Source organism: Aedes aegypti, chromosome 3 (genome assembly GCF_002204515.2).
Source record: "Aedes aegypti strain LVP_AGWG chromosome 3, AaegL5.0 Primary Assembly, whole genome shotgun sequence".
NCBI lineage: Eukaryota > Metazoa > Arthropoda > Insecta > Diptera > Culicidae > Aedes > Aedes aegypti.
The window spans coordinates 350829502-350831059 of record NC_035109.1 but is presented as its reverse complement, the minus strand read 5'-3'; the positions used below and the strand labels follow the sequence as shown (position 1 = coordinate 350831059).

The window sequence follows — 1558 nt, the reverse complement described above, 5'->3', positions numbered from 1 at the left end:
TCGAACATCATACTAGGAGGGACATTCCGATCAACGCTACCCCGGATCACGGTATTACAAAGTGACCGATGGTAAGCTCATTATCGTGGTGGTCTATGTCGACGATTTTCCTCTGTTCTCCAACGACCAAGAGTTGGTTGCCGCTATAAAACTTGAAAATTATTCCCATGAAATGAACAGTTCTATTGGGCATGATCTCTAACTGGTAAAAAGAAACTATTGTCTCAAGCTAAAAGAATCGCCGTTATCTCACCTACATGTTTGTCTTATCTTTGTATGCTTTGATAATGCATCAACCGAACCGATGAGGATTCAATAGCAACTTTCGATTTCACAAACGGCGCGCATTCTACCGTTCACATTCCATTCGAGAACATTGTTAACTGCTATGGATCGCTGGTCCGGTAAAGTAGCCGTGGTTACGGGTTCCAGTTCCGGAATCGGTGCCGCAATAGCAAAGAAACTGGTCCAAGCTGGTATGTCAGTGGTTGGTTTGGCTCGCCGAGTAGAACGCACAGAAGCGTTGAAAAGTGCTCTGGATGAATCCATCCGCCATCGTTTGCATGCGGTGAAGTGTGATGTCACTAAGGAGGAAGATATACTCCTATCCTTTAAATGGATCGAAAAAACGCTGGGAGGGATCGACGTCCTGGTCAACAACGCTGGAATTTACAGAGCAACGAAGTTGGTAAACGTCGACAACAGCAAAATGATACGGGAAGTGTTGGACACGAACGTGCTAGGGCTGATCTTCTGTACCAGAGAGGCCTTTCAATCTATGAAGAAACGATCGATGGATGGTCATATATTCCATATCAATAGCGAGGCGGGGCACAAGAGTGGTTTGCCAGATTTGAATATCTACGGTGCTTCTAAGTTTGCTGTTACAGCCCTTACGGAGATAATGCGGCAGGAATTTGCAGCAGAAGGAACGAAAATCAAAATTACGGTATGAAATGCAACGCTAATTTTGGATGATGTTCTATACGGCTGTTAACGGCTTATCACACAAACCCATATAATTTTTAAAATTTTCAACCTACACTGATACATAATTTACTGTATATTTTTTCAGAGTATCAGCCCTGGAATGGTCAGAACGGAAATTTTACCCGCATCCATCACATCGCAGAGTGTAATACCCTTGCTGGAACCAGAGGATATTGCTGATGCCATTATATACGCCCTGAGCACACCACCGCGCGTCCAGGTGCATGAGCTCACGATTAAACCAGTTGGAGAAAGTTTCTAATAAAATAATGTTGATCATTAGTGATTTGTAGTTTATGAGTTCAATGAAAAATAAATATTTGTAATTAAACTGATGAACAATCTTTGTCCCAAGCGCCAAAATATCGATAATCACTAAGTTTCGGGTTACTGAATTCAAAAGTTTGAATACTTTTTTTTTTATTTTGGAGCAGGGAAAAGCCCTTGGGAGTGAAGATCAAGTGTGTCCTCTTCTCCAAAAGGCATAAAACCCACTCTTCTTTTCGATGTATACATATAAATGATGTGCGCTTCCAGTGAGAACATTTTCTCTTTTAAGGAAGCGCCT

At 42.0% G+C, this 1558-nt stretch overlaps 1 protein-coding gene across 1 annotated transcript; it reads left to right on the top strand.

Moving 5' to 3' along the window:
- Nucleotides 1–268: 268 nt before the first annotated feature.
- LOC23687599 (farnesol dehydrogenase-like) lies at nucleotides 269–1325 on the top strand. Its single transcript, XM_011495331.2, has 2 exons — nucleotides 269–949; nucleotides 1076–1325. Exons 1-2 carry the CDS (start codon nucleotides 389–391, stop codon nucleotides 1250–1252), a joined length of 738 nt encoding a protein of 245 aa, XP_011493633.2. The 5' UTR covers nucleotides 269–388; the 3' UTR covers nucleotides 1253–1325.
- Nucleotides 1326–1558: the final 233 nt, after the last annotated feature.